Below are 26,348 nucleotides of genomic sequence, written 5' to 3'. Positions count from 1 at the left end.
AATTTTGTGACTCCCCACTCTCCTCCCAAGTCTTGATGTTTAATAACACTGTCCTGCACTCGGGCTCTTGCAGAGTGACAGCTCTTACACATTTAGCAGATTTTCCAACACATCACAAGTACTGAACAAACACTACCTTTCTGGAGGAAGTTTTGGGAGAGGAGACAAAGTAATATCACTGAGTCCTTAAAACTCAATAAATGTAAAATAATTTAATTTGATCAAAAGTCACCAGCCTGACCAAGTCCTCAATCTAGCATGGTGGAGACTCTGGTGAACAAAACCAGCGAAGCACACTGTTTGATTTACAAGATTATCACTGAAGAAACATGATTTGAGGTAATGGAAAGGGGGTTAGGCTCCCAGCTCCTACTGGCAACGAGATATGTAAACAGGTATTTGAATCCAGCTACTGTGGACTTCAGGAAAGGTGATCGGAGACAGCACACTTCAACTGCAGGAAACTACAATTCTTGCTCCCTAATCGGCTGCAGATAACCAGCTCCCACTATAAAAGCAATGCTCCAGCAGATAACTCTGATAACACAAGTGCAGGGGGATATTTTAATACCACTTAAAATTGAATCTTGGTAAACAGATTGCCGTCTTGAACTAGGGGGCCTTCAGTAACACACTGAGGAGAAGCAAAGCTTTACAGCCTGCCTCACAGGCTTGGCTTGGGCAATGCCTCGAGCGCACTCACCAAGGCTACTGGGGCTTTCTTGTGTCTCGGTTTATATTTCCTGGAAGGATCCTTCAACAGCCCCTTCAACAGCGTCCTTCTGCTTTTTATTTCAGAGCCAAGAAAGCAATCCTTACAAAAATGCTGAAGACTATTTGTGGATTACACATGAGGTTTTCCCTCGCTCCATTTGTGGAACAGGAAAACCACCACACTCCAGGAGGGTCAAGGGAACAGAGGCCTTCGAACATGTCCCACGAAACAAGGGAAGATTCAGATCAAACAGAGAGCAGATGTGGCCATGGAATGACAGAGCCACAAACCCTCTCCAGAGCACATCTGAGGACATTTCGCAGCTGGACTTTCACAAGTTTCTTGCATTTTCTCTTTGTAGCAGCAAAATCCTATGTCCCAAAAGGAAGCACAGGAATTTCTCAGCTGCCCCAGCTGCACTTGAGCTTCTTCCATAATGTAGTCAAAGAAGAAAGAAAGAAAAATAAAAAAGGCTTATTTTAGGGAAAGATTAAAAGACTTTGGGAGGAGAATCTGGCTGTTGTTGAGAAACCCATTTTTATTCTGCTCTTTCACACCACCACTATGTTGTGTGAAGACGTATATAACGTTTTGCAGTTGCCATGGGAAAGATTTGTTTTCAGTTGTTTTCATTACAACATCAGGAACAAAGATAAGTCGTTGAGGCACTGTTAGGGGTGGCTCTGTTGCCTTCAGCTTTTGGCAGACATTCTTCAAGAGTTTTCTGTGTAATTTTTTCTCCAAGAGGAATAAAACCTTCAGCATCAGCTACATCTCCCAAGCTGGCAGTCCCTCTGAGATGCTCTTCTCTCTGTCCTTTCACAATAGCTTCAGAAAACAAGTAGTTTTCAGCTCTTGGGCCAACTCTTAACCTCATCTGTGAGTTTCATTGATAAGAACTTGTTCAGCAAAGGAAAATCCAACTGTGCTAACTGCATCAGTGAATTTATTCAATAAAGTCTTTTACCCTAAGAAGACAACCATATTCTGCTAACTTTCTTGTGTGCTCTTAATCCTGTAGCACAGGAACGCTTACATGGGATTCAGTGTCAGATGGACAGCACAAGTCACAGCACCTCTTCCCTGTTTCTTCAGTGTGCTCTTTCTCCTGCTTCAAGACCCTTACTACCCTCCCCTTAACGTAGCCATGCATCAAATATGACCCTTCTTAAATCCAGTTTTCTATTTTCTGAAATTCTTCTGAGCATTAATTTTACCTTCAGACTATGGCAAAGCTCCATACTCTGCTAGCCGCTGCCTGAACGAACATCCTGCGTGTCCCGAGAAGCTTCATCCGCGCAGAGCTGGAGTTGTGCAGCACCTCCATTCGCTCCCAACCCTAGGTCTTGCTTAGCTTTACCCTCAGAAGACAGAGCATGAAAAAAGACTTCTGCACGTCCTCTCACCCTTCCTGCCTCCCGTGGCCTGTTTTTGTTTAGAACTGCACAGGCTGTTTCCATCCCGGATGCTGAGCTGCTCCCCACTTGGTCGCATCTCCCACATGGTTTGGACTCCTTGAGTTTTGCGCCTTCCCCTAAAGACCTTGCTCAGCACTTAATGACATTTGTGCTGTTTGCCTACAGTGACTATGCTCTGATATAAGCTGTTCCTCTGGCAGACTTTCCATTCCCATCATTGGTTCATATCTTAAGAGGACTATAACAGCTCCTGAAAGGTTGTGGCTGGGCATGGCTTTTATCCCCTTGCACATTACATTTCCTTATCAGTCAGAATCCTTAACCCTACGGACCACTGTTGTTATATGCTACACAAGTGGCAAGAGATATGCTGGAGGTCAAGTTCTCTAGTGATGTAACTGAGATGGGATATGTATTATGCACTAGGAGAGAGCTAAAATCAGAGCACAGGTGAAATTGGAAAAAAGTAATGAATATCCTCAATTTAACGTTCAACCTTCAGTGGAGATACTGTATGAACATCTCTTGTACGCGATATTCAAAGCAGATACGTGAAGAAATTAGAGGAAATCTCCTTTCCTATGTGTGGATTTATTTAGTAGTATTTCCTTCCCTGTCAATTTGTTCTACTCTTAAGCACTGAGCAAATTAACATCCTGTACAGATTTCTCATACATATCTGGAACATCCTTTATATGACTATGCTTGTTCTTTAAGGGATTGACCAGAGCCTTCCATTATACCACCTTTGTTCCCAGAAACCCGAAGGAAATATCTATGAGGTATTATGTGTGTATGCACACATGCACATGCCTTGCGTGGTCTTTCTCCACATTTTCTCAGAGCACAAAAGTCATCTCTTCTTTCTCTCCTCTTCCACCCAAATGGAATAACAGTAGTAAATACAGTAATATAGGATGTCTATTAGATACAGGAAGTCTATGAATGTATATGAAGAATCAACAGAAATTCAACCAATGAAATTAATGCATGCCAATAAAGGAGCCAAAAAAAAGTGTCAGATCAGAAAGTAACTAAAATATCTACAAGATTTCTCAGTATTTTCCACTTCATCACAGATGTCTTATTATTTTGTTCTTCATTTCATGCATTTGTCTTCAATGCAAAAGTCCTTCAGCAACTTCAACTGCAGACTGGAGAGAGTAACACCAATGGTCATGCTCTTGATGGCCACCCAGCTGGGGTCATTGTGAATCTCAATGCCCACGGATCATATCACCCATGCATCTGCCCCAAATTGCTTTCTAGCATTAGCTTGCAAGGCTTAGGATGTTCATCTGGGTTTACCTCAGCTTGTATTTCATCATGCATGGCACATTTTCTAAGAAAGTAGCTTCTTTGAAAAACAAAAAACAAAAAACAAAAAACCAACACTAGAGCCATCCACATCATTCAGTTGCTGCTGCAGTGTGGTGGCTATGGCTTCCTAAAGTACAGATGTTCAGCATCATGCTCTATAAAAGCTTACAAGGGCAGGCAACCAGATCAACAGTGATCCCCAGAACATCTGGCCACTTGGATGCACTGCTGTTTCATAAAGGCATCACCCACGCTGTGTACAGTACCTGCCTTAGCTTTTTGATAGAGTTCATTATGCAAGGTGGTGATAACAGCTGCAGAAAAACGAACATGTTTTCACTTACAAACAAGTAACATTACAGTTCCAGCAGATCTTCTAAGCCTTAGTAGTTACTTTAAGTGCATTACATTTATAAATAAGCTACTAGAAAATCTGTGTTTCCTTTCATAATTTATTCTACTTGGCAGAAGCCATTTTGCAACAGCAAGGACTTGGCTTCCACAGTACAGCACATGCTACTCTCACTACCTGCCTAACCAACTGCCAAATTTTACAGGGCAGAGAAGTAGCTTAGGGCTTGGAACCACAGTTCATTAAAGACAGGATTTGCATGGATTTCAGTAGCCCTGCAGATCTCAATATTTTTCAGTAGCATCTTTCAGGATCTATAAAGCATCTTAATGCTGCAGCTTTCACAGTACCTGTTACTTTAGCAACTGTACTCTTCTTCTTACAAGTCTGTTTCCATCAAATGTCTACAGCCTCTCATTAGTTCTACTCTTAAAAAAATGATTTATATATATGTATCAAGGCAAAACTAGTGATGACACTTAGTCAAACTCACGCAGACACACCAGTAGGTCACAACATATTTTTCTTCCTTTTTGAGACACAAAGGCAAGGAGAATCAATTTGCAGCACCATCACCAAGGGCCAGTTGCTAGAAGCATAAGCTTCTTGCAAGCCTGCTTATGTTAATGTATTCTTGTATTCTGCACCCAAAAGTAAGTCAAACTGAAGGCAGAAAAATAAGCTTGGAAGGCCAAAACCTACTGTATTCAATGGCAAAATTCTCAGAATTCGATTACTCTCGGCTTCCTTTCTCAAACATTTTCAAATAGTACAATTTTCTCAAAATCTCTTGTAAATATATATATATATAAATCTTTTTAAAAAGACTACAATCTGTCTGTAGCTTAGGAGACACTTCCCTCCAACTAAGTAGCCCAATTTGATGTGTTCCTTCTTATACTTAGCAAGCAATACCTTTAAATATAAGTCTCAAGTCCTTGGATAGCTGCCTATAGGAAAAGATTATCAATTATAATACAACTATAGAAATCTCTTATGTTCTTTTCATTTTCTTTCTTGAATAGCCATCTAACTCCTAGTGCAATGCCTAACTTCCACTGATTTCAATGGAAGCTTCAGTACCCAAGTTTGGTACCTCAGAACTTCTGTGCTGCTGATGTTAAATGCTCAGGATATAATCACCATCCTTTCTCACACTCCAACAGCAACGATATCTTGGTATCTTTATGCCTGCTCCACAGAAGAAGACTTCAAGCAAAGTCTGCTGTGAATTACACTTTGCACAATAAGCATGTAAATCCAGACAGAACTGAACCTCGATTAAGTGTAAACAAGAGGATATCACTTGACTCTAAGATACCTGTATCTGCAAAGGTACAGATGCAGTCTACAAAGTAAGAAAGAGAATATGACGAGGAGCACTCCTGTTCTCTTGCACATTGTTCTAATGCATTGGGTAGGATTCTTTCTTTGTTTTTTAATCCCAAAGCTCCTGTATTTCAACACTGAAAACTCCCAACTTTGGCACCCTAAACTGAAGGAACATTCGTGCAGCACTTCAGGAGCCATTCAGCTGGCATAACAGATTAGTGAAAAGGCTCCTCACGTTGCTACTCTCTGCCTCCAATACGTGATTTTGTTAAAGCCCAGGACAGCAGACATTTCCCTTCTCAGAAACAGTGAAAATGCATCTTTGTATTGGTAGTCACTTTAGACATAGTTCTGTAGCTAAGAAAGACACCGACTTCCAAAGACACTGCAACTTCCAAAGTTAATTTTGAGCAAAATATCACGCAGGACAAAGGGAGCAGGGCATGCATTAACTTACGCTGAAACACAGCGCTGGATTGAACCGTGAAACCCTGCCCTGCCGCCTGCATCTAACACAAACACCCTGCCCTCAGCTGATGCAGTCACAGACGTGCGGGCAGCACGAGCTGACATAATGGAAATCCAGTGGCATGGGCCTGTCTGCCCACTGTTAGTCTGCACTGACGTCCATCGCAGCACAGTTTTATTTATTATCAGGTGAAAGCTGCCTCAGATACACATGCACCGCAGCCATACGTCCCCCTACACAGCAAATACAACCAATGAGCAGCGCTGCTGTGAAGGAGAAGAAATAGAGGGAGGTGCTGGAGCGGGGCACAAAGCGAACGCGAGGAGGTAGAGAGAAAGGCAGTCTAGAAAGAAGGGGAGAGGGAGGATCTTCTTGCTGTGAAATGGGTATGTCCCTGATTACAGGGGCAAGTGTTTTTGGACAGTGCACAGAACATGTTCAAGTCCCAAATTTTGTACATATTTCCTCAACTACAACATTGATTTGTGGTTTGTTTGGAAAAACAAAAACAGAATAACAAAGAAAACCAAAACCCTGACATTTAATTGGCATTTCTTTTTCTGAAAAAAAACACCAATCATTGCTCATGAAACAATATTTCATTTTAACTGTTCTTTCAAATGCAGGTGCTTTTTCATTTGCTTCACACACATCCATTTTTTGTTTCAGAAGAAAAGCTTTCTATAGCCCTGGAAGAGCAATACTGCAGGTTCCAAAGGCTCATGTAAATAACGACAACAACAACAAAAAATCAGCATTTCATTAAATGAAAAAAAAAATGTGAGAGTTGAGCAACAACACTACACTGCACAATGCAAAATACAGCACTGGTGCCCACAGTGGTGCGTGATGGCAGGAAAGCTCAGTGGCAGAAGTAGTAGCAAGAGCAGCAGGTGCCAATAATGACGAGTGAAATCTTCTCAGGAAAGAGCACTACTAGCAGCACTATGAAAACACAGCAGCAAACCTCTGCAGAGCGCGGCCTGCGCAGAACCAGACTCTTTGGGTAAAAGAATTCGGATGAGGAATGCTGTTATGAAACACAAAAGGGAGAAAGAGTGAAAAGGAAAGCAGACCTCCCCAAGCCAGAGTTCAATCTCTTTTTCAACAAGTTGTTAATAGCTACTTGCTAGAAAATAAATTGTGCGTTATGATACATATGCTCCATATTGCTCACTGCTGAATCACCAACTGCTAGACAGATGGAGGAAAAAAAACAACAAAAACAAAACAAAAACAATGCATATGGAAATTATGTACTTAGGATTGCTTTATTTTACGCTTGTTTTGACTTCAAAATCCTCCACCAAAACATTCAGCGGGAGAAAGGTCTTAAGCAGCCACTGTTTTTATGACCTGCAGATCTCGATCAGCTAGAGCGCTGGTCAGTTTGTATCACAGCTCCATTACTGAGAGAACATAGAGCTTGCTGCAAATTTCTGAAGCTGCTTTAGTATTAAAATGGGGGTTTGGTTTGTTCTGTTCCACAGGGAAAGGAAATCCAGCAGAGTAAAGAGGCCAAACCACTGGCTTTTTGAAGAACCACCAGCAACTACAGGCCTGACACCAATAATGGTCATATATCTTCTAACTAGTAAGCACTGGGATAAACAACCTGTCTGCTCCTTGCGTGATGCAGTGTCGTTACAACCCTCCTGAAAGCAATTCTGTCTCTCATATAGTAAAGTTAAAGCAGGTCGACACAGTGATAGGCTGGTCATTGACAACACTATCTAGATAGCATAATGCTAAATACTGGAAACCAAATGCCAAGAGATGGACTTCAGAGTCCCTGGAGCAGTGCACTGAAAAATATGTGAAAGTGATGAGCCTAAAAAGCAATAACACCTCTGAAGTGGTGCTGTTTTTTATCCTGTCAGAGTGGTCGCAGATATGCAATGAAAAGTATGGGAAATTATTCTCTTCAAGAAAGTGTTCAGTTACTGCACGTGCAAAAATGCCTGGTGTGTTTTTGCCACAAATCCAGCTTACCCGGAGCTTCTCTTCGGTCTTAGTGGATTGCTTACAGTCGGGATGCCAGACTGTGGAACCTGGGGGAGATTAAAAAAAAAAAAACAGATTAAAATGCATGACCGCTGGTCATAAAAAGCTAGGTAGTAAAGAGAACCCTTTCACTGCTGCAGATTGTGATATGGATCCATTCCAGCTCATGAGAAATACAGGTAAAACACAAAAATCCAAATCTTTAACCCACCTAGGGCAGCCTTTGTCTGATGCTGTTGAAGCAGTTGGCACAACTCAAACTGCCTCAAGCAGCAGGAAAGTAGTGCAGAACTGGGTGCTGGAGCTGAAAGGTTCTGCTGGCCAAGGGGGAGGACTAAAGCAAATGAACTGGGTGGTGGTTACTTCGACTGATCTCCTCAGTGTTGTCAAGGGCCAGGAGTATTTCTATCCCATTTCAGTTGTCTTTTGGAAAGGTTCAAACTGTGCTGACTGATGGCAGGTTTAGCTAAACTGGAATTGACTGAAGCTGATGCTGATTTTTCATACTGACTGCTGCTGCGGGCAAACTCAAACTTCCCTCCAGCTACCTCAAAGCCTCGCCTGTCTGCAGGAGGGAACTTCTCCTCTTCATTCTGTCCTCAAAGAAACAAAAGTCCAGATCCCCTACTGGCAAATATTAGCTCAAGGGCAGCCAGAGGAAAGTCTTCCCTCAAAGACAGGAGCCCTGGAGACGTTATTCCAACAAGCCCTTGCTTGACTCAGTATGGAAGTGAAGACCAGCAGGAATGACTTCACTTCCCAGCAACACATGATATAATCACCCTCATGAGGAGACTGGAGAGAACACTGACTCTAGATCGAGGTCTGAGATGTTTGGCTTTCAGGCTAAGCTGAGGAAGAAGAAACTGTGCACTTGGCAGCAGGGAATGATTAGACCACAACCAACAGCCTTCACAGTAAACAAACAGCAGCCTCCAAGCCAGGACCCTACTGAGCCTGCAAAGGTCGGGAGAGAAGCAGGCGCTGTGCCTTCGATTAGGAGGTCAGACAAATTAAGCTCTCAGGAAGAGGGAGTTTGAGCTAGAAGGCCAAAAAATTAGGACTCAATGTTTAGGTTCAATTCTCCAATTCAGCTGCAGACTTCCTGCATTGCCCTGGTAAAAATTCTCTGGGTTCCTCTGTAGCTGGGTTTCTTTCCAATTAAAACTTGCCCATCACCAAAGCAAAGGCTATCACTGTGCTTTGGGGCAGCATTTGGTACAAATTGGGTTCATTTTAGAAACAGCTTAGGCGAACTCTGGAGCTGTTGAAAGTCAACAAGACAAGAGGGTCTCAAGCCATTTTTGAGGGTGGAACTGTGCTAACAGTTTGAGTTTTCTTTCAGAAAATGGTAAGAGGTTTGAGATATGTGAAAACTTAAAACGCAGATAAGACAGCGGCCTTGGGAAGTTAAGTGTATTTTGCAAAATCCTCAACTCTGCGCCAACCACAAGTTGTGGGTTTTATTTTGCTATATACCTTTTGGAAAGGTAATCTGGGGCAGTGAAGGTGTGGAGTGACTGTGAAGTCAATGTTTGGCCATTTAATAAAGCATCCTTAAGTGGAAAAGTATTAGATTGCTGCAATGAAGCCAGAATGGCTCCAGTCTTCTTTGCCTGTACAACATACAGATGTTTTATAAATTGCTGAGTTCTGTGACAGATGAATTAAGTCTGATTTTCTAGTTTGGGTTTAGCAAGAGAACAAGCTCCTTTACTGCCAGGCGATGAACTAAGGAGGCCCTGGCTGCAGGGCTGTTTCCACGCCAGTCGTGTGAACAGCTGCAGACCTGAGTCTACCATTTCTGATGCAGCTGGGGCCTGGAGACATCCTCACCTTGCAGATACATTTCTTCTCCTTCCGTGAACATCTGGTTGCACCTGCTGCATCGTGCACAGCTGGGATGATAATGCTTGTCACCGGCCTAAACAAAAATAAGAAAGGGAAGTGAGGGATCGATACATTACTGCTTTGTGAACACTTGTTACTGCTGACTGGCCACTGCTCTTTTTCTTCTGCAATGACATAATATTGCCTTATAATGTAACAGTAGGTTTGAGAATGCAAGATCTTGACATATTACTTCAGTCCAAAGCTCTGCCTAACCCACCATCCTGTCCTCAACAGCAGAGGTCAGCAGCAAGTAGTTGGGGGAAAAGATCATAAGAAATAAGACAAGTATAGAACAGTTTTTCCTCTTTGTAACTTCCCAGGCTCAAGTGACTGATGTTCTGAAGATTTCCTGGATCAGAGGCTATGTTCCAGACTATCCATCCTCCCTGCTTTGGCTCATCACCTTTCTGAACCTTCACTTATTTAAGAATCCAGAGCAACAAAGGGCACAGTGCAATGAGGTGTTTCTGTAAACCTGCTGCCTCATTTTGCCACGTGTCCTCTTTGTGAAGAGCACACACCAGCAACACGCACTTTCCACTGTCCCTCTGCTATGGATGAATCCAGATAATCAGTAACCTGCCATTTCACTCCTCGATCTTCTTCCTGACACTGCTGATGTGGGCAGTAATGAAGAGAGGGCTCTCCAGGGCAACTGCTGGGACCGCAAGCTTAATCCATATATGCCTGACTTCAGAGGGCACTAGCAATGGCAGCTTAAACGGAATTTGAACTAATGACCTAAAGATGCTAAATACTCCAGATCCCATTACCCAAATCCAAATCCTCTGAGTCATTCACTCTCCTAAATACATTGATACTCATAATCAACCAGGCTGATCAGATTTCAGGGCTATACTGAGGATAAGGAAAATCAAGGATACAGATATTAATGTGATTTCTTATCCCTAGATGAGGAAAGCAACCAATGTATTATTCCCTTGCATCAGAAGCTAAACATGCAAAGTCCACATCAGGCTTTTTTGTATTATTCTTTAAATATAATTAATCCTAAAAAAAAAAAAAAACCCACCCTGATTAGTAACAAGTTCTGAATTCTGAAAGGTTTTTAAAATTGTGGTTTCTTCATAAGTTAACCTCAAATCCTTTTTCAAAAAATATTCCATATTGGCTAAAACATTATATGAACAAAATCCCTCCTTATCCTGTAGCCCACTTGCAAAACATCATCACATAGTTTCTTATTTCATTATACTTGGAACTGTAATTTCTTATGAAGTTCAATCTTTACTTACATCTACCAAGGCAAACTAAAATACATTTGTCAGGAACAATAACTATTCATAGAGACTCTGGTGTGGGCAGATATTATTCGTCTGTTGTGGCCTTTTTTAGGACAATTCCTTTCTAGGACTTTCTGTCACAGCAGTCCTGAGAGAGGAGTTTGATGTTCATTTAGCTATACAGCCACTCTTCATTTGCAAATGTGTCTGCACTTCTCTTAAGAAGATACTACCTTTGCTGCTGGTTCAGCTCCACCAACCAGCAAGATTAGTGTTAGCCCTTCGTGTTTTGTGCACCACGGATTTACACCACTACCAGCCAAAGGAGTGGTGGGAGTTACCAGGAGTCTGGTAAAAGGGAGAAAATGAAAGGCCAACACAAGACGTACCAATTAAAGAAAGATTAGATAAGGAGAGAGAAGATAAGAGTGTTGTGTCTTATTTGCAGCAACAAAAACCATATTGGGCTGAGATGGAAAAACATGCACATTGGTAATTGTTTTTCTACCACTTTCAGGACTGGCTGTCCTCTCTGGTGCTGACTTCTCTGCAGCAATGATTTAACCTCTGAGATGTTCCATCAGTTCCATTCAAGACTGGGATTTACAATGAGGAAATGAAGAAACTCTGCATTTATCTGAAACATAATGCTGGAATCAAGCCACAGTGATGCCGGTCTTGAGCACTGGCGTGCACAGAAGAACAGATCCTCCCAGAACTGTGGAACACAGGGCTGTGAGTACTGAATGGGCTTCAAGGACACATCTCCAACTTGGACAGCTCAACACTCAGCAGAAGCTGAAAATCTCCCTTTTCACTTTTTGCTTTTCTCTAACACATACCACAGAAATAACTTACTAAATGCTGAGGAATAGGAATTATTTTAGTATCTGTTGCAGAAAAAAAAAATCCCTTTTGAGCATTGCTAAAGTTCTTCAGCAAAGTGGGGCCCACAGAGCTGCTTGTCACAAGTGATTCCAGACATATTTAGGCATATTTGTCTTAGAGATGATGCCAAATCTTGTGTCCTGGGAGCTAATGAGATCCAAAAAAAAAAAAAAACTAAGAAGGCCGGAAAGGATCTTATCCAAGCAGAAGGACAGTAATTTAAAAAGTACATTAGAAAAGTACATTAGAAACAATAAAACAAGATTTTTTTTCTTGGACATTGCCTGTCTCATCCAACTAAAGTTCTCTCTGCTACATCATGGTGCTGCTGCTTAAGAAAGCTTCAGTAGGCACATGGATTTCTGAAACAAAATTTGCATCTTCTAGAAAGGTATTCTGTAAAGTAGCTAAGAATTAGATACATAGTCTGGACTTGAAAGAGTACAGAGCCTGATACTTGTTGGATGTTTTCAAAATTTCCAGAAACAAAGGACTGAGACAATCCTGCGGTAAAAAACTTTCTTAATTTCAGTTAATTTCCAGGAAGTCGGTACATCAATCTTATCCGATGAAGCAGTTCTTACCAAAAAAAAAATATATATATATATATCTTACTGAAGATGCTGATGCTCAACTAAGGGAGAGCAGTTTTAAGAAGGGTAGTTAGGATCCAGTAGAGAGATTTATACTGTGAGAGCATTACAGTATAACGCAATGGTGTGAGGATACTGCACACTTGCACTCATGCACACTTGTATGTTTTTACCTGTTGTTCTTCTACCAGGCTGGCCTTTGGGTGTGCTTTCTGTAAGCAAGAAAGATGCACTGCCCCGAAATTTTAATCAAATGCCACATTTCATCAGCAAAAGGTATCAATTTTGGGGACGCTGTGAAGCTACCCTATCAGTGCTGATCCAGGATTCTGACACTGCTGTCCTTGTTTCTCAGTTCGTTCACAGCAAAATTGCTCAATTATTTCCAGTAGCTTCAGCCATCCCTTGTCCTAAAACAACCTGTATCTGCTCTAATATCAGGGGGTCTTTCATGTGCCATGATCATTAGATCAACAGTCCACTTAGTTTTCTCCAAATCACAAGGCCTTTCTTCAGGCTGCTTTAGAAGAGGGCACCTGGATTCAAGTACTTCTCTGTTACTTACTATAAGCAGTTTACACATTTTAAAAAGTCGGGTTATTTTTAGGAGAAACAAATCAGTATTCATCACAATATAATGTTTAAACCTCTGTGAAGATTTTTTTTCAGGAAAAACTTCCAATATGGTACCGTCAAGAGACTATAGTTTAAAAGATGCATGTGTGACCAAAACAGCCAAAATGTTTGTGTGAACATTTTTCCGAGGCTGAAACAATCTTAGCCTGGTGAATGGTGAATGAACATGAGAGCCCAAGTGCCAGAGCTGCTCCGTGGAGGTGCTAACAGGCCCTGCACCACTGAGGTCCCGGGGGAGTCGCTCGCCACAGCTGCCATCAGCTGCCCTGGAAGACCAATCCTGCAGAATCAGGGCCAGGAATTTTCCACCTCTAGAACATTCCTGTGCCTCTGGAAGGGAAGCCTTTCTTCAGCGGGCATCCATGGGCAAACAACTGGAATCTGAGCCGAATCAAGGCCAATCTCAGTATGCCTGACTTGCTGCCATCATCTAAGAAAATAGGTTGATAAAAAAATGCAAACTACAATACACTATGAAAGCTTTTTGAATCTACAAGGAGATTAAAAACACTTTTTGGATATCTGGTCTTGCCTCAGCTCTAAGGTTACTAAATTCTCATTCAGGGCAATGTGTAGCTTTGTATAATATACTGTTATAACAGGGATTATAAGTCTTGTTTCTCATGCTGTTGGAGGTTACCGAGGAGCAGTCTTCTTAGCACGGCCTGCCCACCTTGCCTGCCTCTCCTTACCCAGTCTCTAGTGCAGGACACGTCCAGAAAACCTTCACCACCAAGTGCAAACTCTGACTGTCCTGCCTTTTCTTAAGCAGAAGTGCTAACAATAACTGAAATAATAGTTAATATTACATTTAAGAAAAAAATCGGTATTCTTTAGTCATTTACAAAATGCATCCAGAGTCTTAAAACTGCAGAATGAAGGACCAGTAGCCAAATACATATGATTATAAATGCCATTATAAATGTAGATATAAATATGTATGTTAAATTTGAGTACTTTACTATGATTCTGCAGTTCTCACTGAATCATGGCTGAGCAGTGACGTATGCCTGCTATATAACAACTATATACTATTATATATGTGTCTATTATGCACACTAAATGCTTTATAGGTGTGTGTATATATATATGTAGACAAAACAGATTTTAGCATTTTACCATTGTTTTACATAGTACTGAGGTTCTATTTGTTTTGATAATTTCAAGACTTAAAAAGAATCAAATCTTTAGCAACACACTTCAAGCCCTCTTTAGAATGCTTAGAAGAAAAACTACCAAAAAAAACTGTTACAGAAATGTATTCCTAATGGCCAGGGGTGAGCAGAGGAAAAAACAAAAAAAACCCCTAACTTCCTGATTTCCTAATCATCTCTCCTTCTCCTCCAAGGGTCATGAACGGGAGTTGGATTGTCAATAATCGGGATTCAGGGATAATGTGCTAAGCAGGAGGAGCCAGATGTTCTGCAGAAGGAAGGACACGTCCTGGGTAACATTATGTACTGCAGCAACGCTAGACGTGTAGCGATAGTGAATAACAAGAGACCAAATTTTGCGCAGCTCACCCTTTCAGACTCAGCAGCTAGCAAGTGTCAGCCTTTCTGCAGCATCTTAGGCTCTTAAATAACCTCGGCACAAACACACAAATCCTCCTCAGCTGATTAAACCAGTCTCCAACACCACTCAAAGCTCCTCCGTGCTGCTTGCGGAGAGCTTCGCAGGCTCCCCGTACTGGAAAGGCAACAATCCGACCACCTGCCTGGAGAAGGTTGGGATGGAGACCACCACGGTCTGCACGTGACACCCCGTGGGCATCACGCTCACAGGGCTCGTTGCAGCTTAGAGACAAACTGTAAGGCTAAGGGATGTTTGAAAGCCCAGCTAAGTGCAGCGCAGTCTTCCCATGCACCCCCTTCCTACTCTGCTGGCAGCCAAGCCTCTTCCCAATGCACAACACAACGGTTTGGGGTCACTTTATTGAGACGCTCCAGGGACCTGAAGCTCAAGGTGCACTCAGGGGTCAGGGAAGGCAATAGTGGGAACCTCAGGAAATTTTGAACAACACTGATTCCAGATGTAATGTGACCCAGAGCACACACACAGCTTTAACACCGCAATAACGGTACTAGAAAAGCCAATAACTGCATTTTCAGACTCCAGCTCCTTACTCTGTCCCCATTTCCTACAAGACTAATTTTTATACTATGGCTATGGGTGCTTGCAGAACTCTGATCTATTATATGAATGTTTTCCTCTTCTGTGAACATAAGAGCTTAAGATCTATTACTCATGCCTTCACTTCTGCCCTTCTTCCCAGAACAACAGTAACTGAGAGCCAGGAAGGACAACAACAAGAATCCCGCTAGGAGAGCTATCATGCCAGCAGGTCTGGTAGAAGATCTAATGATCAACAGACATTTGCTGTTGGCCAAGAGACACATTTAAGTGCATTTTTGCTGCATTACATTTGCACAGCTGCAGTCACTCCCAATATTCAAAGATATCTAAGCAATTACCTGACAAACATATAGCAAGCACATAGAAAGCTTTGCTTTGCTTTACTTTCAAAGCAGTACTTAAATACCACAAAAACTGCTATGCAGTTAACATGTAAACCCTTCTTCTCCCCCCCCACTTTTTTTTTTTTTTTTTTTAATACAGGTAATAATGGCTCTGATTTGACAACTGAATCCAATCAAATATTTAGTTCTACCATTGCTCTGAGGAGGATGACCTGATTTCTCTACTCTCTTAAGAACGAAGGCACAGCCCAAAGAATAATTCCAACCTGTATTTTAAACCCCTTAAGGAATGTCATGAATTGTAAGACAGGAACTGCAGCAGAAGCCTACATTTGGCAGTAAAGCTTTATTTTAATGACTTACAGAGGTCATGGAACTTTTAGCCCTGTTTGATGTTTAGTACAATATCAACTCCAGTTGTTTTCTTCTCTGCAGGCTTCACTGATCTCACAGGCGGGTGGGACAGCACAAACTCTGAGAACCAAAATTTGCCTTTAACAACATCCTGGCTCTAACTGTCCACTCATTTTTCCTAGACTCTTATCTGTTTACCAAGTCACTACAAATACATGTGCGCAAATACAAAAATAAAAGAGCAGATCCTCACAAATGATGCGAGAATCTACTTTAACATTCTTAATCCATTCCAAAGGAAGGAAAGTATAACCTGATTTAAGCTTTAAAAATGATTTGAGTAGGATAAATATCTCACATGGGCTCTGAGAAAAAGACAGACATACCAATAAAATTTCAAGTACCCAAATGGTGTGATTTCTTTGTTAGAAAGAAAGGCCAGAGAATTTGGATGCTGCTCAAGCACTGCCAAGTTTGCACCCACCCTTTGACAGTTTCAGAAGGGGAAATTCTGTTTTGTAAATTGCTCATCCATGACTGAAATTGTTTCCTGGGGACCTGGATTTGAGTTTCAAGCACCCAGGCTGAATGGGGTGCAAGTCACCACATTAGAGGAAAAGCGGAAAATGGAGCATTCAGCCATGAATCTAAATCCACACAAGAACACGCAAGAGACCTGAAAGACCCTCAAAACTTTCCACTGACTGCTGCACTAAGCCAAAACTGCAGCTCTCCTGCTCCTTCCTATGAACACTTGCACTGTTAACTCCTGCAAGGTTTCCCATTAGCACACACAGGCACCTCCAGCATCCCCAAAGTGGCTGCCAATGTCCTGTTAATATATTTCTTAACAGATGGGCAACATTATATTTTGCACGTTACCAGTGTTAATTAGGTCAAGCATACTGTTATATGATTAGTTGCTGCTCATAGCAATGCAGTTGTTAGATGTTTGGAATAACGCTTTTCCTTTTAGCAAGGACCTGAACCACATTTCAGGCTAAATCCTCAGTTGTGCTGTCTGTGGGCACAAAGAATCTGTGCTCCCAGCAGCTGGGCCATCAAGTCAACCCACTTTCCTGCAAGACCCTGGGGGCCACGTGGGGCCGAGTCTTGAGTTCTCGCTCTCCTGTAGCATCCAGTGAAACACACACAGGTGAAACATGCTCAGCTACAAAATATCTCCTATAGGGAAGGTGTCTACCCTGTCTTCATGGGATAAATCCATCTATTGCTATACACAAGACCAAAACTAGGAGCTGGTATTATCTACACAGTTAATAGAAAGAGGTCAGCATGGCAAGGAAGGTAACTCTGTTCATCTAAGAAAGGTGCCCAGGGCCAGCTCCAATATCCTGCTCTGTACAGAGGAATAAAACAAGAGCTGGCACAGCCTCAGTGCCAGCAGCCAGGGCTTCAGCACCTGCTCTTTTAGAATCTGGGGCTGGCATTTATGAATGGAGAAACCTAATCTCTGAACGCCAAGTTAATCAGGGAATTCTGAGGAAATGCATGCACCATATCTTATTAAGATTTGTGTATATTCTGCAAAGTGGGAAGACTAAGTATTTATTTTACATGTGCATGTGTTGATTTGATGTAAAAGTAAACACATTGACAGGATTTCCAGTCTAGTCTCATCCACCTCACTACTTCAACTCTTTATTCAGGAGAGGGTGAAATCTAGCATCTTTAACATCACCATTCAGTTCTCCTTTATAGTGTGGTTCTTGCACAGATACTTTTATTTTGAACTTCCCAACAGCAAGTACTGGACAGGGTCTAACACAAATCTCTATTTATTAACACTGCTGGAGCAGTTCCAGTTCCTAAGGATAGATGCAAACTTCTGTCTTCCGTAACCTTCAGGCTACACAGAACATTCCACACCTAAACACTCCTTCATCTTGTGTGCTTTTTGTCCAGCAAAGACTTCTGATGTAAAAAGCTAATTCACATAAAGATGCTGATTACAGCCACATTCACATTTGTAAATTAGATTGAAAGCAACCGGAATCAAAATTACAGTAACTTCCCCCTAGTGCCAAGGGCCTTTTCAAAGCAGCCTGCCTAATTCCAGTATAACTATTTTTTTTTTTCTTCGATCACCCAGAAAAACACTACTGTGACAAACAGGGCTGCTCTTTAGGCTTGCTGAGCTGCACAGCTTGGTGAGCGGTCTCTCTGCAGCAAGGCAGAGAAGGCCATTCCACTTGCAGCTTGTAGCATGCTGAGAACTAAACAGAGCCCTCAGCTTTGTTTGGTGCTGAACATTAGGTATATGGCACGAGTAAGAGAACAGCATTTAGTCTTGCAAATGGGCTATGCACCAGATATGTAATGTCCCAAATCCACAATCCCCCCCTAACACCAGAAATCTCCCCATTACCTTCATGTTTTCTTTTGTTAGGTGATAACGAGCCTGCCAAATGATCAGAAATACAGTGTTCCAAATACAAAGAGTTCCAAAGGGAAATAAAAACAGAGTTCTCCTTTTAACCCTCTGCACGAGGTGACTCTTAGTCCCTTGACCTGTCCTTTTGGCTGGATTTTGATAACAAAGCTTGACATGCGCACGTGAAGCAGAATGTTTTAGTTAAAGTTCAAGTGCAGTAAGCAGCAGTGACAGAAAAAGCCTCCAAAATACTCAGAAGTATTCTGGGAACCAGAGAGAGTACCTATAGTATTCAACCAGAAACAACTCCCTCAGTCAGTAAAACCATCTATAACTGACTTCAGCCTACCAAAACCCTGCTGGAAACGAGGCAGTAAGAAATTTCCTTTCTATCTAAAAATCTCTAATTATTTCCTATACTAGAGAGCCCCACATCTGACAGCAGGTAAATAAATATTAGAAATTTAACATAAAAAGGACATTTGCTACTCTACATACTAGCAGTTACTTGCAGTCATGATCTGAGTGCATTTATAGATAGACAGAAATGGAGTGTTACATGTATGGATGGATGTGTCTGGGCTGTCCATGGACTGCACGTGTCTGCAGTGTCCATGTATGGATGGTATGTCCATACACAGGCATTTTCAAGGAACATATTCCTAGACTTTAAAGAAACTATAATGGAAATTCTAGAATTAAGGTGTCCTGTTTAATATCTCCAAAATCAGTATTCTGAAATACAAAGCAGTTGCACGAGTCCATATACTTATGCACCAAAAAAGCATAAAAATGGAGATGATATTAACTAAAAAAAAGTAGAAGAAACGAATGGCAATTCTTGCATCATCAAGTTAGACAGGAAGGTAAGTGAGAATTAAAGCTAAACTAGCAAAGAAGTATCTATGGGCAATATGTTTAGAGACAATAAGAGCCCTTATTCAAGAATGGCAAGAATAGCAAGAAAAAAAAAGAATTATTGATCAGGCAATTGTGAACTACAGGTGGTAAAATCATTAAAAATGATACAGAAAAGGCAGCAGCATTGAGTTGGTGTATCTTTCCAACATGTATTTAAGAAAACCAAAAGAGAGATTTTTTTCCCTGCCTGATACTGTTAATTAAATAAGACTTTTTAAAACAGTGTTTGTGAAGTGCCAACATTTACTGATTAAGAGACTTCAATAATTGGTAGTCAAGAATCTGAAGCAAGTGAGAGGTAGGCAGTTCTCTAACAGATGGATATGGCAGCGGGGGGCACTGAGGAGCCAGATACCTCGGAGATTATTTCCTCCTGCCACCAGCATGAGGCACCTTTGCCACCGGCCTGGGCAAGAACACGAACCCTTCCCTGGTAACTGCGCCAGGGACTCAAAGGCAACGCCTGCCAGAGCTGTCAGAAACCAACAGGTGCATTGGAGCCGTCTATTATAAAATACAGAAAGATTACAAATGAGGAAAACAGGTCCTGTAAATCTAAAATACGTGTTGTGAATGGCAAAAACCAAGAGAGGCAGTTTGAGATGATCATTAATGCTCCTCCAGGAAAAGCTCTTGTAATACCTGCAATGGCCATTCTTCTGATAAGAAGAATATAAAGGAAAACGGGGAAAAAGGGTTTGTTTCTGACTCTATATATGACAAAATCATTACTCACATACTGATCAGTGGATACACATGGATTTACAGTAGGGAGCCACAAAAATCATGTGAACCTGAAGGGCCCCAGTGAAGCCATTAATTGAGAAAGAGGTTTCAAAGATGACTAGATCACAAAGCAGAGGCAATTAAAGGTAAAGAAAGGAAGTAATGGCAGGAAGAGGTAAGCTTTTCAGCCAAAGCTACAACAAGCTCAGAAAGCTGAATTTGATAGATTTAACCTCAAATAAGATTAACTTTCTAAGAAGTCAGGGTAATCTTAGCATAAGCAGGGAAACTTGTAGCCTTACAGTCACTCTGACATCTTCATGAAAATGCAGAATAACTTCCCAAAGGGTATGATTTTATTTGGTATCCAGGGAAAATCTCTATGGTTTTGAAAAGAGAAAGTCAAGCCAAATGACTTCAGCAGTCCCTCTGACCTTAAAATTTGTTCCACTGGGCCTTACAAAAAAAAAAAAAAGCTTTCACATATGCAGCAGGCTGTTCCTAGGCAGCTCTGGTCTGGACTGAAACGGCAGATTAATTAGGCCAATTTTCTGGCACAGTTACGTCAGCTCAGAGTGTGAAAGCTTTACTTCTAGCTCTGCCATGACTAAAAAGCAAAATTCATGCGATAGCCACAGCTCCTTCACGTGGCTCCGCGAGGCAGCTTAGCTGCAACACCAGGGGAAACCCTGCAGTTCGGATTTGCTGCACCAGCACCGGCGTTTCCCTGACACGACACAGCAGCAGAGGCCCTGCAGGACAGGTCAGGTGTGAGAACACAGCTCCGTGGAGCAGCAGGGCAAAACTCTTGCACTCGCCCACTGAGCAGGTCAGCAAGAATCACCTTCTATTGACGAAGCAACCAAGAGAATGGGATTACTCACCTGGGATCTGTATTAGTGTTTGCAGCAAAGCCAAGCACGGAACTCTAATCCTCTGACTCCCAGCCCTGCAGGGCCTGAGCAAATCTCAGTAACTGAAGTTGGATTTTCTTGTCAATCTGACATAAAGCTCTGCTTTTCTGTCAAAAGCTGTTTCAGGAAGCGTGCAACCTACAGCCTGCAATGTGGCAAAGCGGCACCTCTCTTCTGCTGCCTGCACATGACACAGAGGGAATGTCCCAGTAACAACCCAAACCAAAAGTTGCAGAAGGGCAAAACAGGCAGGGAAAGGAACAAAGTATGAGGTCCTGTGAGATATGTGTCAGTATAAAAGAAAAAGAGACCATAAAGCAAAGGTAGCCTACAAAAATCCAAAGTATAGACAAAGTAGCACTGTGTATATGCTAGTGGACACCTGGTAGATCATAAATTGCTTGGAGCACATAGGAAAACATGTAAACAGTAAATCAAGCAGAGAATGCTTTCTCTTTTGGTGAATATGAACTGCTTTTGCAGCAAACTAATCTCAAAATTGACTGTTATTCAAACTGTTCTGATCCTGTAATGTTTTAAAGATCAGGTTTTGTCCTTGATTCACCCCAGTGCTCCCCAGCAGGCCTTTGGCAATCTCTTCCAGCAGGAGGTCATTGTAAGCAGCAAAATACAATCTAAGGAAAGGACAGGTTCCCCTTGACTGTTCTTCTTCCCAAACATATTGCTAAACTCCAGAGTCTCTGATAAATAATTAAAAGCCCGGATTTGACTGCATCTAGCCACTTCTCAGGAATCCCTGGTTTGTAATTCTAGCCAATGTATTTATATTACACTAAATTCAATACAGAAATATCAAAGGACATCAGTTAACTCAGTGAATACTTAATGCAGAGAAACATCCCTCTCAAACAGAATAACTTGGAATAACTATCACACCACCATTATATATTCTGCTAAAAGCACAGCCTCTTATTTTTTGTGTTAATCCTTTCTTTTTTTTTTCTTTTCTTTTTTTTTTTTTTTTTTTCAGTCTGTCAGTTTTCTCACTGCTGGTACAATACTCCTAAATCTTAGCTGGCTTACTCCCCTTACTTGAAACTACTTCTGTCCGAACCAAGACATACAGATATTCCCCACTTTTTTTTCTTTGACACTGTACAAAATCAAGATTTGCAGGTACCATGGGAAAATTATTTCTACAAAACACCCATGATGCAATATATTACTATGGTGATGAACATCAAGGAGATGATAGAGGTGAAGCAGGGAGGGGTACGTAACATCAGTTACTGCCATTCGACTTTCAGTTGACAACAGTGTCCCCACACGTGACACCCCGGCAGGGGTAGCTCAGGGCGCTGCTGAACTAAGGCTGCCTCAGACACTGCTCGGAAACGACATTTCCCAGCCAAGACACGAGCACTTCACAGAATTCAAAGCAACAACAGATCCATCTGTTGCATAACAAATCTCTCCAAATCCTACGTGTAAAAGTCAAATTCTTAACATTTTAGGTCATACACAAATGAATTACGATACTCATTTCAGAGACCTCTGCAAACAGCCCCCAACAATCCGGGCCAGCTTCAGACTGTTTCAATGTCAGAGCACCGGCAGCGCCAGTGAAAACCGAGTGTGCCTCTTGCTGTGTGTTATTTTTCCCTCTTATAATTAGGAAGTCTTATTATGAGTGTCATATATCCCAGATGTTCGTCCAAAGAACTATTAGACCTGCATGATCTTCTAATTTAGCACAAGCATGTAACTGAAAGCTACCCACTGCATGCTCCAGGTTGCCTTTTCAAACATGATCACAAAATAGTAATGTATATCATATTTCTTCATTTCTGCAGCAGCTGCTCAGGAAAGAGACCTCGGTGTTAAGTCAGTGGACTTGAAAGTCCAAATTCCAGTCAAATTCCAGACATATCTTTTGGTCAAGAAAGCTGCCTGCCATAATTATCCTGATAAACATTAAACACAAACCCTGGGTGGAGCCAGTTACAAATGTGTGAGAACCACAGAGTTGTATCAACAGTTCTCCTCCATCTCTTGCTGTATTTTTTTCCTAATAATTACTCTTCACTGGGGACAGGTAGGTCAGTTCAGGAGAAACAAGCACTGTCACAGGTGGCTCACATTTCCATATCAATACATCACAACCAGGCATAAGACTGTGACACTGGAAGAAGTTTTGCTTCTAGTGCACTTTGATGCAGGAACTGCAAAAGAAACACAGTATGATGCTTTCCCTAAAATAGCATATATCAAGCGGCAAGACAACCACGCAATGGAATTCCTAATACAATTAAGCAAAGCAAAATTTAAAGTAGCCCGCATAAGTTTTTCTTCCACTAAAACACAGATACAGCTTCGTTGCACCCTTGAGATGGGAACATGGCTTGTTGGAGGGAGCTGTCGTGTGTTACTGCCATACAGGCAAAGGCTACACATCACACAGGCAGCTGGCAGTGGCAATAACTTCTTAACATGCTAATACAAATGTTTCTACTGAAATGCCATTGCAAAGGATGTTAATCAGCCAACTAAAGTTTTACAGGAGCATTTAGTGCAAGAAACACACTAGACAATATTTAAAACAATAAGATAAAAGCTAAAGATGGTGTGCTAGGAGATACAGGAAACATTTCTAATTAGCAACACCATACTCAAAGCAATTTATCCAGATAAGCTGTATTTTTATAAGCACCTGCAAGATTTCACAAGCCCTTTTGTGGCAATAATGACACTTTAATCGGTTATTTTTCAATTTACTTGTTGCAGCCTGCTTCTCTTATTCATCAGCCCCTTTATCCTCTTAACATTCCTCCCCGTACTAGTGATGTGCAAACAGAGCGCAGGCGGCTCCAGAGCCCTCAGAGAAGTTAATGCCTCGTGATGACGGTGCCATGGCAACTGCACCGCGGGCAGGGCCCTGCCAACCGCGGCTCCCGCTTTTGTCATCTCCACAGACGAGACCTTTCCCAATTAGAGGGATTCTTCTTGTCAAGCTCAATCTCTTGAGCTGAGGCAGGGGGAGTCACTTAGAAATAGTTCTTTTGCATCAAACAATTCTGGTTATTTTTTGGAAAGCACCTTTATTCTAGGGTTCTGATCACGTGGATGTGTGGTGTCCTGTGAATTACTCCAGCATATTTTTCATCACGAAAGATTACTTCAAATTGAAACAAAATCTATGCTTCTCTGTTACATAAACAACTGGTCTGAACCATTTAATCAAGACCCCGAGTTATAATTAAACTTTTAATTTCCCTTTTTTTATGCAAACACTCCTCGCTTTCAAGAAAATCAGTGCTCTTTAACTTATAAAACACATTTCTGATCTCCAGGGCAGGAAAACTGCGAATTAACTCAAACTTTACTGCTGCACAACAAATCTCTAGGAGCAATCAGAAAGCAATCAGGGCCAACACACTATCCTAGGAATTCCTTCAGACACAGGAACGCATTGTTTCCCAAACGAGAGCGATCAACAGCAACCAAAAACCGCCCCAGCTCTGTCCCGTTATCCCCTCTTCCTGGCAGCTTCACAATAAATGGGGACCTACACATGTGCTAGCAACGTTCTCATCATCTAGAACACAGAATTACACTCAGGCTTTTAAATACCCTTTCGGGGCTCAGGAATAACCTGCAAGTATTTTATTCTGGCATCACTCGCAAGCTGTTAAGCCTAACACAGAGTCGTAACCTCTCCCTGACAAGAAAGCGGGACCCCGTCCCCGTTCAGACGGGGATCCACGGAGGAGTTTTACCTTCTGGTAGGAATTCTTCGGGCTCAGCCCCGCTTCCCTCCGGCTCTTCCCGACGAGCGACGTTACCAGAAGGGACGTGCAGGCAGTTTATACTCTCACTGAACCAGTTCTTGCAGGAAAGTGTCTGTGGCTGCACAGAGCCTTTCGCCTCATTCCTCCTCTGCTCCTCCTGGCTCTCCAGCACCCACCCACCAAAACACGAATGCAGGGGCCCTCCCTGTCAGGCAGCAGGGCCAGCAGCGACCGGGCCAACCCATTTGGAAAAAAAGGAAGGGGGAAGAACATTGACCCAGGCAGGGACAGGACTATTTCTCAGTGCTCGTATGCCATAACTTGATGATGACACAACTCCAAACGTATCTCCCTCAGGGAGAGGTGTTCGCCGAGTCTGGAAAGCAGCACTCGCTCTCTGGAAGTCATTAAATGGTACTCCACAGCTTCTGAAGAATTTATGCAGCCCCCTGGGTGTTGGTCTAGTTTTGCCAGAAACATTTACTTACACTGGGATTGCATTCTCCTCCAATTCAGGTTAATGCAGGAAGAGGGACAAGGCGACTTCTCGTAATGCTCCATATATCCCTCTATATTGTCAGCATGTTGTGGCTAAGATCTGCCCTCAGACAAACCCCGGGAACATTTGAAGGGCCCTGCAAACTGACTCTGATCTCTCTACAAGTACCATGACAAGAGGTACCTTAATCAGAAAAAAACCAACAATATTGGTCAACAATATTTATATGCAACAATATTTATACACAAAATCACAGCAGTGTACTCCTGCCGTTATCAGTTAGGCCACCTGTCTATGTTTTCCCTTTACTGTAACAGCAGGAAAATTAAATACAAAGCAAATCTCAGAGTTCTCAAGGCACACACTGAACTCTGCTGCTTCTCATCGCTATGTTGTGTAGCATTTTTCCCCTGCATTTTTATGTTGTGTGATGACAACTGCTGATTGGGAGATGCTGGCTGAAAGCAAAGTCTCCTCCTAGGCCTGTAAGACACCCCAGCTAGCCCCTCTCTGGTGCCATAAAAACAGAAGGCTAATACCTACTTCAGAGTTTTTATTTATAACAACCAAAACCTAATGTTTCTGGATCCTCTGCATCATCTCTTTCCTCTGCATTGATCAAATTTTACATTTATAAAAGTGTTTCTTGCTTTGAACTACTTCAACCTCTATCGCTAGCAGAACCTGTATCATGAACATCCAGTAAGTGAGATGCTCTGTGATATTTCCTGAATAACCACGATGAAAATAGCCTTGGCAAATATTAAATTCATCAGGATAAAGAGAAAAAATGTTAGCCATTCATTTAGCATTTTTGAAAGGAATTAAAATAAATCTGTGTTTAAGGAGATTTTATACGTGCTTCTTCAATCTAGAAAGCATATTGATATAAGGACACAGAACCAGAGGCATGAAAATACTGAAGTACTAAGCACCTGTGCAAATCTTTGCAGAGATGGCTGATGTTTCCATGTGAGCTATGAGCCTAAGTTTCATTTTAAAATATTTATTTAAAAAAATCAGATTTTAATTTTATTAAATCTGAAATGACTTATGCACATAGGCCCAAAAGTCAATGTACTGAGGCATGTGAACACCACCATCCACATGAGCAATGCTGCTTGCACGGTTACGTTTTGACAGAAGCACACCCTTGGACAACACATCTTAAGCAGGCATTATTCCTTCACATCATTTATTCTTTGCATGAGAAACAGCAAACTTGTTAGTGCTGTTTGTTTCCTTGTTTCTTTAGCAACCATCTGAACGTTTCATTATTATTATTATTTTTGTATTTACTTCTGATTTGTGAAGCCTACATGTCTCAGAATGGGTGTCGCCCTGAATTAGGTGCAGCACAAATGAGACATCTGGAAATTCGTCACGCTACAAGAGTATCTTCAAGTGCTAAACTTCCTCCTCATTGAAGACAACCTCTTAACTATA

General features: G+C 41.8%; 1 protein-coding gene across 1 annotated transcript in view; it reads right to left on the bottom strand.

The window, feature by feature from the left end:
* The window catches only part of ABLIM1 (actin binding LIM protein 1), a 179,606-nt gene that overhangs the window by 34,481 nt on the left and 118,777 nt on the right, over window positions 1-26,348 (bottom strand). Inside the window, exons 7-10 of the mRNA XM_088528591.1 lie at window positions 9,447-9,534; window positions 7,599-7,657; window positions 6,574-6,636; window positions 3,720-3,767 (exon numbers count right to left, since the gene is read on the bottom strand). Coding sequence (XP_088384717.1) covers window positions 3,720-3,767; window positions 6,574-6,636; window positions 7,599-7,657; window positions 9,447-9,534 — 258 coding nt within the window. The remainder of the gene's footprint in view (window positions 1-3,719; window positions 3,768-6,573; window positions 6,637-7,598; window positions 7,658-9,446; window positions 9,535-26,348) is intronic.

This window comes from Tinamus guttatus, unplaced genomic scaffold, assembly GCF_059628265.1.
Source record: "Tinamus guttatus ecotype Peru unplaced genomic scaffold, ASM5962826v1 Tinamus_guttatus_pri_ptg000314l, whole genome shotgun sequence".
Lineage (NCBI taxonomy): Eukaryota > Metazoa > Chordata > Aves > Tinamiformes > Tinamidae > Tinamus > Tinamus guttatus.
Note: the sequence above shows the minus strand (reverse complement) of the source record. Positions and strands in the feature narration are given on the sequence as shown.